Raw genomic sequence first — 12353 nt, 5'->3', positions numbered from 1 at the left:
AAAAATATAAAGATCAAACAGTGCTCTCTCCAGAATATTAGCGATAACTTTGTTCCTTTTTTGTTCTGTCATGTCATCTTAACTATAGTCTTTGAAGTTGAAGAAATGAAAGACAGAACTATAAGCAACATTTTGGCTTACCTAAATGTACAGGGAAGCATTTTATGTGAACGTGGGGCGTTGTGCTTCATTAACTTGAGTGTCTGGAGCTTTTCTGATCCGTTTTTGTTTCATTGTCATATTCAGCACTGCAGAAATGTCAGGTGATTCCAGAATTCTGTAATATTATATTCTCAGGCTGAAATAATGGGCCTTATTATATGTGCCAGGTTACAGGCTGCTAGGTGTCCCTTTGGGGCACTCAGTAAGCTATTATTACGATCAATGAAATAAGGCAGATTAAAATTATCTTCAACAACCCTCACCCAATAGATCTTTTTGAAATGTAGTAGGCTTTCCTTGGGAGAACAGGCCTGTGTTTTTAAATTCTCCAAATGGAACCTATTATTACGGTCTTCCTGCTGTGTAATTCAAAATAATTAATTAGCACAGATCTTCTTCCCCGGCAGTATATTTGTTCTTCATTATGTACAAGAAACTATAAAGAAACACTTACTGCAGTTGTTGTTTAAATGTGTTGGTCAGTGCAGGTGCTTTTCCTCCAGGGATTAGTTCTTAGTTTCAGTTCAAAGTTTGTTCGATAAAAGCATTAGAAACTTGGCCGATGTCATCATAGAAAAAAGAAGGCAATCTCCTAAATTAACATTATCTTAAATCTTTGTGGACTCTTTATAGATTTTATTTTAATGACAACAAGAAGAAAAAAACAGTATTGTACTACGTTAATATAGTAAAAAGGCAGAGATAAAAATAAAGAGAAACGTTTGTTTGGTTACTATGAGATGACCAAAACATTTTGCCCATATCTTTGAGTGGTAGACAATATGCTATTCCCGAAGTGGGTTTAAATATTCCTCTTGCAAATATAATTTCGTCTCTTTTGTATAGCTTCCTTTAAACTCTTCTCCGTGATTCATGGTCATCGCTAACCCTGTCATCTCACGGACTGAGGCTTGTTCTAATGAGGGCATCTCATTTCTTGTTGTCTGTAAATACCTACGCCTCACTCCTTCTCCAGAGTTCAAAGCCTTTCTTATGCTTTTGGAGCGGTGAAGCATGATAAATCTGTCCTCTCTCATGCCAGTCCATTATTGCTTTTTCCATTCCTGCCACTGTCATTCAACAAGAGTGGAAATGAGAGCAGCACAACGTGCACCACATCAACCCAAATAACTACTCTCTCCAAATAAGAATCTATAGGCTGACCAACCCTTCTCACCCTCCAACTCCAGTATATTTTACAGATTTATAGATTGATTTACATTCTTAATCATATCCATACATACATACCCACCATTTTATTTTGCATAAAACAGTAAGTAAAATATCAAAAAGACCATTTCACTATCTGCTAAAACAATTAAGTACATAAGGTTGTGTACAATAATACAGCATATGCCAGCAGAGCACAATTTATTATGCTTTACTTATTATAGTATGTGTTATATATAGTGTAGTTCTTAGCTGTTATTTTTGTTCTCATCTAGATGAAACTCGCATAATATCCTACAGTTCAAGAAGGTCTCATTTTTGTTTACTGACATTGCAATTTCTTGTTTTTAGTACCTTTTCTTTAATGTTTTTACAAGTGTATTTCTATACTATTGCAATAAATGAGATATGTATTGTTTCTTGTTTGTTGTTTTGCATGGAGGGATGGGAGACTGACAAGTTTTGGTTGGCAGTCTTTGATGTGTAATGGTTGACACCACAGATTCTAACATACATTGTGTATGTGTGTGTGTATATATATATATATATATATATATATATATATATATATATATATATATATTTTATATTTTCTAGAATACTGCTTTACAACATGTTCATTTTGAGTAACTGCTGTTACAGTAGGTAAACTCTTTGTTAAAATCTAGAACACGAGTCCTGGACAATGCACACACGTGCGGCTTGATTGGTTTGATAAAGCTTGGATCTCCTCTTCACAGCTGCAATGATCATGTTGATCCAGTATCCACTCCTGCGCCTAGACTTTTGTATCAACACTTTAGTAATCCAGTAAGGCTTGTCTTCCAGCAGTGTAAAATGAGTGGTTAAGAGATGGCTCAGCTGTGAAATTATTCCTGTACATCAGAGAGAAAAGCCTTCCTTTGGTGTTTTGAAGTGAACTGTGGCATGGTATAAATAGGTGTACATTTCTAAGCCATTCCATTTGCAGACATTTCATTTTGCTATCATTCTGTATTGTCAACATTGCTATATAATTGCACCCATATTATACCTGGCTTGCTGTTGCAGTGTTCATCGTAGTCAAAGCATGGAAATTATTACCAGTGATGACATCAATCACAAAGCTAGTCTCAGAGCTCACCAATATACACTGTGCAGTAGTGACTTAACTAGGTAACAGTGTGCCACTTCTAAACCTTCAGTGCTTCACGTTAACATTGTTTGAAGTTTCTCATTTAAAAACATGTAAAATTGATATTGCAGCATTTTTGCTTGTGTTAAAGTGACATATGAAAAACATATGGATACACGTGGGTAATGCGTCCAACCATAGAGCTGAATAGACGTCAGACATTGTAAATATCTGAACTGTACAGTAGCTATTCATAGTACTTTTGACTAAGATGGAAAGGTGTGGACATTAAAGCTACTGATAATGTAGTCTTAATACTAGCTTATTATCCTCCTGCAGTTTTATGTTTGTTAATGTAGGTTCCCGGTATGTCCATCCATGTCGATAACATTCCCACATCTTCATATATGAGCATATATAGGCACTTGAGGGTATCAGCCTCCTGATCAGGGTGACCTAATTTTTCACTTCTTTTTTTAAGATTGGTTCTAGTAATGAAGGCTATATCTTAAGAAGCGGTTGTCTGAACTTTGAGTGGCCATTTGTTAATGAAGTTATTGAGTGTACTATCCATTCACCACAGGAGAAAATTGGTCATGGTGACATTTATTTTGTATGTCAGTCATACACAGTTTTCTGTTATTCTAAACATTACTGCTGCTAGTAAATAGTGTGAATCATCATAATATGTTTTTCCTTGTAAAAAATGACGTGACTGCACATTATTGAAAAATGTCTTGTTTTAAAAAGATCATGCCTAAGCTGGCTGTTACATATCTAGGCCTTTCAGTTGTCAAAATAAATACCAAACATGATAAATTCTGAATAGGATGAGACAGAGTTACAGTAACAATGGAAGCTTTCTTGCACATCTGCTGATGTTTGATGCAGGACTTCAGAGAATAGTGTGAAATATCTTACACCTTGTAATGACATTGGAGTTAGATCTAGCAGGTGCTGTAAACTTTTACAATATTGCTATTAAAGTTGTCTGTAATGGTGTAGAAGTCCAGATATGTGTCTGAAGAAATTGAACAGACAAAAAAAACGTATGTCAAGTTTTGTTTGTCAAAACACCAAATGAGAATCACACGTTGAGAACAGCTGGGGAACTTTACCCTCTCACAAACTCTTGATACCCCAGTGCTTTCTCATTAAAGTGGCCTCTCATATGTTCAAGGAAGCTTTCTGATTGTTTCTTGAGGCACAGCACTGTTATAAACTGGCTTTGTAGTACATAAAGCACCTTTACAACTCGTGGAAATGTACGTATATATATATATATATAGTATATATATTATATAGTATCATATATAGTATATATATATATATATTATATATATATATTATTATTTTATACAGAAAAAAGGGCTTTTTCTTCCCGAAAACACCCTGAAAATAAAATTATTTTTTACCTTTTAAAAACACATGTGTACACAGATGCCTATCAGAAAGTCTACTTCCAAGTGAAAAGAAATATTCTAGAAATTTGTAGAAAATTAATTAAAAATAAAAACTGAAATAGCTTGGTTGGATAAGTGTCCACCCCCCTTGTAATAGCAATCCTAAATTAGCTCAGGTGTAACCAATCACCTTCAAAATCACATGTGTTAAATTGTAGTGATTCACATGATTTCAGGATAAATTCAGCAGTTCCTGTAGGTTCCCTCTGCTGGGTAGTGCATTTCAAAGCAAAGACTCAACCATGAGCACCAAGGTGCTTTCAAAAGAACTCCGGGACAAAGTTGTTGAAAGGCACAGATCAGGGGATGGGTATAAAAAAAAAATATCAAAGCCTTGAATATCCCTTGGAGCACGGTCAAGACGATTATTAAGAAGTGGAAGGTGTATGGCACCACCAAGACCCTGCCTAGATCAGGCCGTCCCTCCAAACTGGATGACCGAGCAAGAAGGAGACTGATCAGAGAGGCTACCAAGAGACCAATAGCAACCTTGCAAGAGCTACAGGCTTTTATGGCCAAGACTGGTCAAAGTGTGCATGTGACAGCAATATTCTAAGCACTCCACAAATCTGGCCTATATGGTAGGGTGGTAAGAAGGAAGCCATTACTCAAGAAAGCCCAACTTGAATCCCATTTGAAGTATGCAAAAAAACACTCAGGCTATTCTGTAGCCATGTGGCAAAAAGTTTTGTGGTCTGACAAAGCTAAAATTGAACTTTTTGGCCTAAATGCAAAGCGTTCGGTTTGGTGCTGGGACGAAAGTTCACCTTTCAGCATGACAATGACCCAAAGCACACAGCCAAAGCTACACTGGAGTGGCTAAGGAACAAAAGGATAAATGTCCTTGAGTGGCCCAATTAGAGCCCTGACCTAAATCCAATCGAAAATTTGTGCCATGACTTGAAGATTGCTGTCCATCAACACTCCCCAAGGAACTTGACAGAGCTTGAACAGTTTTGTAAAGAAGAATGCACACCTTGATTTGGCAATATTTGACCAAAGTTGGTAGAGACCTATCCCAACAGACTCACAGCTGTAATTGCTGCCAAAGGTGCTTCCGCCAAGTATTAACTCAGGGGGGTGGAGACTTATCCAATTATGATCTTTCAGTTTTGTATTTTTAATATATAATTTTTTTCTCAATAAAAACATTTTTTCCCTTTAACAGTGTGGAATATGGTGTGTAGATAAGTATAAAAAAAATCCTAATTTAAATGCATGAAACTCTGAGGCACCGACACAACAAAATGTGAAAAAAGTTCAAGGGGGTGTAGACTTTCTATAGGCACTGTATATGTAGTAAATAAAATTCATTCCAAAGTTGTGCACACAGGGGAGGATATATATATATATATATATATATATATATATATATATATATATATATATATATATATATATATATATATATATATATAATTGGGTCAAAGAGACAGCTGTTAATATATATATACATTAACTTCACCTTGTACTGCTTAACAAACGTGGACTACTAGCAGCGAGCAGAACGCATGCACCCAGATGTGTAGGCTTGCTATTCGCTTTCATGACCTGGAAGGGAAACAGGCTTTGGTTAGACTGACAGCATGTCACTTGCTTCTGACAGTCTTTCAGTCTGATGGCAGAGTGCCACGATGGTCTTGTTCAGTTTCTAGCTGGTCACAGACGGGCACCCTGTTTTAGCATTCTTAGTATGGTCAGGAAACAGCAAGGTGGGAAATCTCCTGTAGGTGAGAGTGCTTTCTGAAACGTGACAATTTTGAGATACCGTAATCCGGCTTTGCCTGTTGTGTGTGTGTGTGTGTATGCAGTATGCTATTATCTATTATACTGTTATTACTGCTATTATACTGTTAACGTGATAAGCACTATTTGAGTTATTTCCACTGTAACGTATGATGGAAATTAAGAAACACAATTACGTTTCTGTATTACTTGACTGTTTTAGTCAGTTCTCTAGGCTTGATGAAGCATCATTACTGTATCATGTTAGGTTGTTGGTTTGTTTACTTTTGTTCTATTAGCTAAACTAATTTGGCTCAGGTGTTGGTAAAACCGATTTAGGTAGTCAAATTATTACTTTAACCTTCACAAATATCTGAACCGCTGAATCTTTAAATATACTGTACACTAGGTACGAGAAAAGGATGTAGGTGGTATATGCATTTTTTCTATGGCAACAGGGCAGAAGAGCAGTACCCAAAACATGACAGTTAGCAGGGGACTTTTAGGATAACGGAGGTGTTTGTAAATTTGAAGTTCAGATAATCAGCTATATCATGTGTGTAGGTATGTCATCAGCATAGCAGTTCTGGAATTCTGTGTGTGGTATATAACGCACCAAATTCAGCAACAGATACCACACCATGGGGAGTATGTGTGTGTACAATTAAATACTGTATATTGACTATATACAATATTTATGTATGTATTGCATTTGTAGAATGCATTGTAAACCATAATTTTAATTATGAGTATGATGTTAAGGATGAATTAGTAGGCTAGAAAAATTGTCCCTTTATACAAATTGACAATGTAGTTGGATTAGGAGGCTTGCTTTTTAACTTACAGATAGATATAGCTAAGTGGCAGGTTTTGTGAAATTACTGCTGTGAAGCAGCTACTATAAAAAGGTGTTTTTTATAATATCATTATGAGAAACTGGATAACAAGATCACCATCTGTCACCGGTGCAACCTGTAGTCGTGAGACATTTGAAACATTTTGCATCTCTTTAGGTCTTTTAGTAAATTAGTAGGCAACTGTAGACCTACTACTAAAGAAGCTTAAATTACACGCACATTGTTGCAAGTTGTTGCTAGGGTAAGGCAACATTATAATGCTAGGGCTGAGGTCCTTTTTGTAGAACATTTAGAATTTTTTTTCTTCTTCTATGATTGAATGTGTTACCTTTCCACTATTGAAAGTAATATATGTCTGTGTGAGGTTAATCAAACCAAAGTAATGTTTACCATGTGGCTGTCCTTTCGTACTTCTGAAGTGTCCTAACAGCTCTGAGAGTAGAGCAATGGAGAGTGCTAATCCACAGGCCAGGCAAGACAGAAAGATAGCATAGGAAATGCAGGTAGGCCCAGTTAGAGTAGGGTTGTTTTATGAAACTGCTCATATGCTATTTTCTCAATAGCAAAGCATGTTTTGACTGTTGCTTTAAGATGAGCTAAATGTAAGAGGTGTCTCCACAGTAAAGGTGTTACTTGACTTGCCCATCTGTTTTTTTTATAGTTCTGTGCTCAGACTATTTTGTGTATGTACCCACCTCTGCAGAACCACAATCACACATCTGTTCAGTGCCACAGTAATCTGTCAGCAACATACAGCTTTAAGTACGGACTATAGAACTTTCAGTAATCGAAAAAGTGTATTACGAATACCTAAGTCCACAGTTTGCAGATGATCTTCTAAAAAATGCGAGTGTATTATATATGTGGATAAGTGCCTCCATATGCTGCCAGATTGTGTTACTCTCTCAATGAGCCCTTACCAAATCCGATCCCATTTAGATAAGCAGTTGTCTAGAGACAGTAAAAACATTCCTTTATCCAAATTGGTGTAGTGCACCTCAATATTTGCACATGTATCATAAACACTGTGTTATCCTGATTCATACAGTACTTGTCTATGTCCCAGGAGCAGTTTAGCTGAAAGGGTGATTAGTGTGACATGCATGTATCCACTATAACTGTAATGCAGGGGATGTGCTTCCTCACGCAGGGTATAACTAGATCTGGATATCCATCAAGATTCTCCCAAAGGTCTAGGCAGCTGCCAAATGGGAATAACCTTAATCTGTCAAGTTAGAAACTATGTAAAAAAATAAGTCTACCCATCTAAGAACAGACATTGGATATTGTATCATGGAATAGTGCTGTCAGTTTGGGGCGTTTATTGGCTACATTGAAGTTTATTTTGGGAACTCCTAAATAGGGGATGCCAATGTGTCCACTCCTATAATGATTGTTTTGGATTACTCCCTGGTGTCCTTGACAGTTGTCTGTAGAAAGATGGGTTTCAAGACTACTTTTGAATAGGGTTAAAAAAAAAAAATCTGCAACACCAGTCATTAAATGCAGCTGTACAGTGGTGCATGCAGGCAAGCACGCTTTCATAGTTTACTGATGCATATTAACATTTTGTTTAATTATCATTCTCACTCAGATAAAGAATGGAACATAGTCTTAGAGATAACCTGAAACTTTTCTACAAACACAAATAAACAACAGTTTAATCCAGATACCCCCCAACAGGCTATTAAGTTGCCCACACAGGTATATAGGCAGGAGCGTTACCCAAGTGTACGGTATAGGCCTAACAGTTATAAACAAATGTAAATACATCATTTGTTAAAGTTTGGTCCTGTAACAGACTACCAGACATGGCTGCATTATAGCCAGAATGATTGCACTAGTCTCATATCTTGTAAAGCGCTGTGTGATGGTGGTCGACTATGAAAGGCGCGATTTAAAAAATAAAGTTTAAAATGAATAATAATGAGAAATCTAATATTCAGGATCATTTCCAATATTTAAAATCGAACTGTAATATTTTACTCACATGCTTCTGTTTTACTTTTTGGGCTTCCTGAAGTACCCTCCAGTACCCAGTTCTACTTTTGAAGTTACAAATATTTGAGTAGAACAATGCAACATGTTTAAGACTTTTGCACAACAGTGTGTGTGTGTGTGTGTGTGTGTATAAAAAGGTGAGTGGTGAAACAAATGACAAAGGGAGACAATATGTTGCTTAGTGTATATTTCCATAGCTTTTGTGGTTTGGTTTATAGAAGTCTGAAAGTACAATAGAGATTCTGTGAGAGCTGTGTTGCTTTTCATTTTGACCTGTATAACAGTTAGGGTTTTAAGCTTTATCCTGCAGAAAAAAAAGTCATTGTAAGGAGTCTGAAAGCAAATACTGTCATCTAGATTCTCATGTTTTCCTGGTTACTGTCTGTAGCTTTTTATCATGGTGTGCATGGTTGATAGTCACTATTGTAATGTGTACCACAAATTAAAAAACAAAACAAAACATTCCTTTTTCTGCCGGTTCTGTTGTCTTTGTTGAGATCTTGAGGATAGCAATTCACGCATTGATTTACTGTGGTGGTGAGCTCTTAACTGCCTTGGGATACAGTATGTAGAGCACAGGAAACCGAAGTATTTTAATAAAAAACAAACAAACAAAAAAAAAAAAACCAGAAGGTAAATAGTAGTCTGTTTTAAAATACTAATATTAATACCAATACCAGCAATGACATTTCCCTTCCAGATTTTGAAATAATTGTGAGTAATCCAAAGTGCCAGGACTGAACACTCTTCTTCATGCTATTCAAATCATATGACCTTTCAACTCTGCCAGATCCACCTACACTGTATATAAATATAGAGCGTGTGTGTGTATAGGAGAGTTGAAATGTCACATGATTTGAATAGAATTAGGAAGTCTGTTCCGTCCCAGCAGTGAAGCAGCAGAACCCAGAACAGCATACACCAGTCAGGGGAATACAAAGAAGAGATTCCAATGACAATTGAAGCTGCAGGTGTTGACTCTGATGTTCCTTCTATTACTCCATTCCCTTCCACAGCACTGCCGGCATGGACTTTGTGTGAATAAAGAAATGGAGCTGCGCCCTGTGGATGGGGAATGGGGGCCCTGGGGACCATACAGCGCCTGCTCCCGATCATGTGGAGGGGGGATTAGAAGTGCAGCTAGAGACTGCAATAAACCAGAGTGAGTGCCTTTTTAAAATCTCGGATTTTATTAGAATTTTCCTCTTTTACTAAGTCAAGTTTGTCTATCTAGCATTAGTTAAGAGAAAACACATCAGGTGAATGTAGTGGGTCTTGCACTTTGTTTTTTGAAACTGTAAAATTATATATATATATATATATATATATATATATATATATATATATATATATATATATATATATATATACACACACACACACACACACACAGTTGTAGTCAAAAGTTTACATACCCCAATGGAAATGTATAATTTTTTGAAATTTCTCAAAAACAAATAATTTTAGGAAAAATCTTTTGTAGCAAAATTTTTGGCTTTTGTGGGTTGTGAGGAAAAAAAGTTACAATAAATAGATTATTTATTTAGACAATTATTTATTTCAGTATTTATTTATTTTTTTTTGCAAAACTCCAAAAATGCAAATTCTTGCCCTTTGATGCTATGAAAGTATTCTCTACAAGGTGCTAGAAATTTAAATATGATTATTTATTGTCATAAAGCTGGAGAACAATACAAGAAGATTTCCAAGCATTTGAGTATCCCAATATCAGCTATTGTTTCTATTATCAAGAAGAACGAGACTCGTGGTACTGTCACAATGCTCCCTCGGTCTGGAAGAAAGAAGGTTCTTTCAACAAGAATAAGCAGAAGAATTGTGAGGAAGGTTAATAACAATCTGAGATTGGCTGCCAAAGATATTCAAAGTCAATTGGCTGCAAGAGGGACTGGGGCTTCCATATCAACCACAGGTAGAGTATTGCATGGTGATGGTCTCAATGGTTGCAGGCCAAGGAAAAAGTCACAAGGACAATCACTTAAAGTTTGCAAAACAACATTTGAATGATGGATACGAGTTCTGGTCAAAGGTTTGGTGGAGTGATGAAATAACAGTCAACCTATTTGGTCATGCTGATAGTCATTACATTTGAAGAAAGTCTGGTGAGGCGTACAAAGAAAAGAACCATACCTACTGTCAAGCATGGAGGTGGTAATAGTATTCATTGGGGCTGTTTTTCCTCTACTGGCACAGGAGATTTAGTTCCAGTACATGGTAAAATTAATTCCATACTATACCAAAAGATACTGGCCAATCATCTGAATCCTTCCGCTACAAAGTTAAAAGTGCAACTGGATTTTTCTGCACAATAATGATGCAAAGCACACATCAAAAGCTACTTCAGAAAGGTTAAAGAAGATTAAAATCAAGGTTCAGGAATGGCCTAGCCAAAGTCCCAATCTAAATCCAATTGAGAATCTTTGGTATGAGTTGAAGAAGGCTGAGCACTAGAGAAGTCCTTAGAATTGGAATGAACTGGAACAATTTTGCTTTGAAGAATGGTAAAAAAAAATCCCTAAAGAATCATGCCAAAAGCTAATTGACAAATATCCTAATTGTATTAATTTCATTTTCCTTGTCAGAGTATGAATACTTTTGAATTAGCATTTTGGGAGTTTTGAAAAAAAAATTGCCAAAATAAATAATTGTAGACATCTATTTCTTATAACTTTTTTCCTCATTCACAAAAGCAAAACTTGTGCTACAAAAGATTTTTCCTATAATTTGTTTTTGAGAAATTTCTAGAAATTATAAATTTCCACTGGGGTACAATGTAAACTTTTGACTACAACCTTGTGTGTGTGCTGTAAACATATCTATTTAAAAACACCACCTCCTGGAATTCAGTCTTAAAGTAGATAGATAAATATGCAAAATGGTAGTACATTACATTTTCAGTACGTCTGCAAGTCACCATTAACTTCTCTTGTTTTAATGCAACCCATTCTACTTAGGGTTTTAGATGTGTGACAAATGTTCCTTAACTTCCATGTTTTATAGGCCAAAAAATGGAGGGAAATACTGTGTTGGGCGTCGAATGAAATTCCGCTCCTGCAATACTGAACCGTGTCCAAAAGGCCAGAAAGATTTCCGAGAGGAGCAGTGCTCAGAATTTGATGGCAAACATTTCAATATCAACGGTCTACCTCCTACTGTACACTGGTTACCAAAATATAGTGGCAGTAAGTAGCTGGGACAGTATTAATTTTGCTTCAATCAAAACACATGCACAGTCAGTAGGCCATCTTGCAATGCTGCTCTGAAAAAAATATTCCTAACCAGATTAAATAATCTGTCAGGAGGTATTGTTAGTTCCAGAAATGTTACAGTCTTCCATTTTTGTAATGTTGTATGGACTAAGAAGCCCATCTTAAGCAGTTAATGCAATAACTCTTCTAGGTGTCTGCTATAAACAGACAGTGGTGGTGGTCATAGAGTATTGTCCCACCATTTGGTGGAGTACTTGCCTAGTTTCCTTGCTCTTCTGTTAATGGCTGTGCAAAGTGGCTGACTGATTTAGAGTATGAAGAATAATTGACTTGTATTTTTTTTATAAATGATAGCAGGCACTGGCAGCACTAATGAGAAGGTGATTACTTGTCTCTATAGTTCTAATGAAGGATCGATGTAAGCTGTTCTGCAGAGTTGCAGGAACCACTGCTTACTATCAACTTAAGGACCGTGTGGCTGATGGAACCCAGTGTGGACCAGAGACGAATGACATCTGTGTACAAGGCTTGTGCAGGGTATCCATAAATAAGAATTAATTTTTTGATTGGTCTTCCAATTTGATTTTAGCCTGTAAGGCCGTTGTATATGGGAAATGATTCAAATGGAGTTTTA

The 12353-nt window shown here is 36.3% G+C and overlaps 1 protein-coding gene across 1 annotated transcript in view; it reads left to right on the top strand.

Annotated features, from left to right (window-relative positions):
• LOC121319976 (A disintegrin and metalloproteinase with thrombospondin motifs 20-like) overlaps positions 1-12353 on the top strand; it is a 99946-nt gene that overhangs the window by 42295 nt on the left and 45298 nt on the right. The window contains exons 12-14 of the mRNA XM_041258013.1: positions 9509-9654; positions 11511-11692; positions 12120-12256. Of these exons, the coding sequence (XP_041113947.1) occupies positions 9509-9654; positions 11511-11692; positions 12120-12256 (465 nt within the window). The remainder of the gene's footprint in view (positions 1-9508; positions 9655-11510; positions 11693-12119; positions 12257-12353) is intronic.

The sequence above is a fragment of the Polyodon spathula genome, chromosome 8 (genome assembly GCF_017654505.1).
Source record: "Polyodon spathula isolate WHYD16114869_AA chromosome 8, ASM1765450v1, whole genome shotgun sequence".
NCBI lineage: Eukaryota > Metazoa > Chordata > Actinopteri > Acipenseriformes > Polyodontidae > Polyodon > Polyodon spathula.
Note: the sequence above shows the minus strand (reverse complement) of the source record. Positions and strands in the feature narration are given on the sequence as shown.